This window comes from Arachis ipaensis, chromosome B9, assembly GCF_059453495.1.
Source record: "Arachis ipaensis isolate K30076 ecotype BB chromosome B9, ASM5945349v1, whole genome shotgun sequence".
NCBI classification, from domain to species: domain Eukaryota; kingdom Viridiplantae; phylum Streptophyta; class Magnoliopsida; order Fabales; family Fabaceae; genus Arachis; species Arachis ipaensis.
In genome coordinates this window covers 20,560,741-20,564,806 of record NC_142444.1, presented here as the reverse complement: position 1 = coordinate 20,564,806, position 4,066 = coordinate 20,560,741, and the positions used below count along the sequence as shown (strand labels likewise).

Here is a 4,066-nt window from a genome sequence, read left to right as displayed (position 1 = left end):
ATAAATTTTTTGATTTAATTTAAAACTTCCAATTCTTGAATCACAGAGAGTCAGATGAAATTAAGGTGTATTTTTTTTGTTCTTATGATCAGAATTGGAACCCAAATTTTATAAAGTTTATGATGAATAGTCGTGTTCTTTCCATAAAAAAACAGACCAATTATTAATATAATAATGAATAATTACAACACCACCTAAACTAATTTCTATATTAACAAATTGGACCACAATTAGAATAAAAATTCTAACAGAAAATCCATAGTGTGCGTTAGCGTATTTACCTTTGAATTAAGGCATAGAATTTAGATAAAGGTTACATCATACTAAACATTCATACTAACAATATGGTCAAAACTCAAAAGCAGTTCTATTTTTCTTTGGAGGGGGACATCATGAAATTAAACTTCATAAAGACACACAAAGCTCACAATTATTCCAAAACACTTAACCCTAGTACTCAGATGGAATAAAGATGGCTAGGAAGTCTAGCCTCAATGACCACTTCAAGAGGATATTTCTTTGGGGTTGAAAGCCCAAAAATTTCCTCCATATTCAAGTCTTCTTTCTTCATATTGTCAGGTAGTCTCCAATTAAAGCCATGCAACAAATTAGCCAAACTTGATTGAATCACCTTGAGTCCAAGAGGATGACCCGGGCACATTCTTCTACCAGCACCAAACGGCAACAACTCGTAGTCATGGCCTCTCACATCAATATTCTTACCAAGAAATCGCTCCGGTTGAAACTCAGTTGGGTTGTCCCATATCTTGGGGTCTCGGCCAACGGTCCAAATATGGATTAGCACTTGTGTCCCTTTCGGGATATCGTATTCGTCGATCTTAATATCTTCGCGGGCTTGCCGTGGCGCCAACATTGGTGCCACAGGGTGTAGCCTCATTGCCTCCTTAACGATGGCGTTAATGTAAGGTAAATTAACAATGTCTTTCTCTTCAACCCATCGCTCTCTTCCTATTACTCTGTCTAGCTCTTCTGTTGCTTTCTTGAAAATCTCTGGCTTGTTCAATATCTCCGAGATTGCCCATTCTATAGTAACTGTAGTGCTCTCCGTTCCACCGGCTATTAAATCCTGATAAGTATATATATTAAAGTGGATCAACAAGTTATTCACTCGAACATTTAATATCAAAGGTGCAAGTAATGAGATAGGTTGTCGTAAGAAATCCTATTAGAGAAATGCTATTTATACACTAAGATCAGCCACTAAAATCAGCCACAAATGTATTTGTGTATAAATATATGTGTGGTTTAATTTATTTTCAATGTGTATTTATATTCTAGCATGTATTTTATACTGGTGGTTGATTTTAGTAGCTGATTTTAGTGTACAAGTAGCATAACTCATTATATTATTAAGTAATTATCTTAGTATATATTATTATTTCGGTAGAACTCGGGTGTAGTCAACTTCACTTATAGTGTTAATAATTAAGAGTCTGTTAAATAAAAATTTAGTCAAATTATTTAACCGCTTTCGGTTATTAACCGTTACCTGAATTTTTAATTATTATTTTGGCATACTCAACTCCGTGTTGAGCATGAACAGTGATCATACTAATTTGTTTTAATTTTTTATTGTATCATTGTCAAAAAAAATAAAATTCTGCATTGAGCAAATGTTACTCGGCTTCAAAAGATACTAGATTTAATCAGCCTCTGAATAACCAATAAATAAAAATATATATTGGCCACAATTTCAATCGTTCCAAATGTGATACGATCAATTCTATTTTTAAAAAAAGTTGCACAATTTTTTTAAAAGAAATATTATGTAATTAATATATTTTATATTAGTTTTTATTTGAACTATTTCTAATTAATTCTCTATTTTTAACTTAAAAATATTGCTTCCGGCTGCTGCCGATTTAGCAGAAACTATAATGTTTAGCTAATTTTTTTTTTGTTATCAAAGATAAGGAGACTTAAATTCGCGACCTTTAAATAAATATAGAGAGATTATGCCATTTGAAATATGACTTAGTGGCATGTAGCTAACTGGTTACTTTTTGTAATTTTGTTCTGATTTAAAAAGATATATTATTTTATTTTTTGGAGATAAAGTGAGTCCATTATTGTTTTACCGTTTTAGTCCATTATTATTTTTTGGAACGGTTTCGCTACGTTACCAACAGCATATCTGCCAACATCTGCCAACTCTTATTTATAATTGTATTTTATGGAAGTGTGTTCGTGGATGTGTCTAATAAAAATGTCTTTTTTATAGCTGTGTTTAATAGAAGTGTCTTTATAGATATATTTTCTGGATGTGTCTCTTTATATATGTATTTAAAATATATTAATTATTAGACACATCCACGAACACACTTCCATGAAACACAATTATAAATAAGAGTTGGCAGAAGTTGGCAGATAATATGTTGGTACCCTAAAAGGAAATAAATGAGGGACTGTTGCTGACTTGTACAGAAAAAAATAAAGAATAAATGCTAAAAATAGTGATTGAAAAATCACACGTGCGTTAATTAATTTGTTAAAAGATTAATATATCAAATTAGTCATAAAAAATACAATCATAAATTAAATTAGTTTTTACCATTTAACTGGCTGAAGAAGTGAAGAGACAATCGAGACTAGTATTTTTTTGGTGAACAACAACGAAAAAAGAAAGCCAAGAAAAAAAGTAGTAAAGAATCGAGACTTATTTGATATTACTAAAAATAAATTAATACACATGCAGTGATTTTTACTATTTACGTGAGAAAGAGAAAGAGATAAAGGGAGTATGTACCTGACTGAATGCTTTGATCTCATGCCTCTCAAATTTGACCTCAAGATTAGGATCCTCTGCAAGCTCCAAAAGCACATCTACCATGTCCTTAACAACATAATCCTTTACGGCTATCCTCCTCTCCATGTGTTCATCCAACACATGCTCCATAAACCTATCAAACTTCTTAGCCACAGCCTTCATCCTTTTTATGTATCCCTGCAAATCCAAGAAGTTAACCCAGGGGATGAAGTCCCCTATGTTAAGTACACCGTTCATTAAGAACAACTCCTCTAGCATCTTGTTGAATTCATGCGGGGATATAATCGCGTTCTCCGATTTGTCCAAGTATTTCTTCCCAAACACCATGCGACTTATGACATTGAGGCTCATTGTTGAAAGATGGTCCTTCAACAACAACGTTGTGTTAGTAGAGTTGGCAAGATCACTCAACAGATTGCGCATCTCTTCTTTTCTTATGTATTCATATGACTCGAGGCGTTTTGCGCTGAAGAGCTCCATTACGCACATTCTTCGCGCTTGCCGCCAGTATGGGCCGTACTGGGACCATAATACGTTGGAATAATTGTAGGTTGTGTATTTTCCAGCGGAGAATTTGGGTCGGCCGGCTATGGCGGCATCATGGGTTTTGAGGAAAGATCTTACCATCTCTACGGATGAACCCACAACTACAGGGTGGGAGCCGAACCAGAGATGCATGATGGGCCCATATTTTTTGCTGAGATCGTCGATGGACCGGTGAGGAAGGGATCCAATGAGGTTTAGGTTACCTATGATGGGCCATGGTTTTGGGCCTGGTGGCAGATTATACCGGCGGCCACGAATATGGCGCAGGAGGATGTCGACGACCACGAAAGTGGTTAATATTGTTGCTATGGTTGGAATTAAGCCAGGGGATAACAAATCTATAGCCATATTTGGGTTTTGTGGTTTTTGTTTCAATGAGCTAAAGGAAGAGTGTTATGTGTGTTTAATATATGAATGATGGTCAATGTGTGAGTGGATGTATTTATACAGAAAATTATTGTCATATTTGGCTGTGTACCATGTAACCTTTGTTGTGGCTTTGCTCAATTGTTTTACTCTTTTCATTAGCATATTTATTAATTAGAATTAGACTGGTCTCTTCGCAATATAGTTATTAGAATCGAATTGATAATTAACTCAACTAAAATACTATATCATTGAGTTGCTTATCCAACTGTTGAATCATTGATTGAATTGATTAATTTGATTATATATATATATATATATATATATATATATATATATAAAATTAACGTTAATCTTGGTTTCACT

General features: G+C 33.9%; 1 protein-coding gene across 1 annotated transcript; it reads right to left on the bottom strand.

Moving 5' to 3' along the window:
* Window positions 1-316: 316 nt before the first annotated feature.
* LOC107616634 (trimethyltridecatetraene synthase-like) lies at window positions 317-3,750 on the bottom strand. The gene is made up of 2 exons (XM_016318588.2): window positions 2,768-3,750; window positions 317-1,087 (listed from the first exon to the last, which is right to left on the bottom strand). The coding sequence occupies exons 1-2, from the start codon at window positions 3,680-3,682 to the stop codon at window positions 458-460; spliced, it is 1,545 nt and encodes a 514-aa protein (XP_016174074.1). The 5' UTR covers window positions 3,683-3,750; the 3' UTR covers window positions 317-457.
* Window positions 3,751-4,066: the final 316 nt, after the last annotated feature.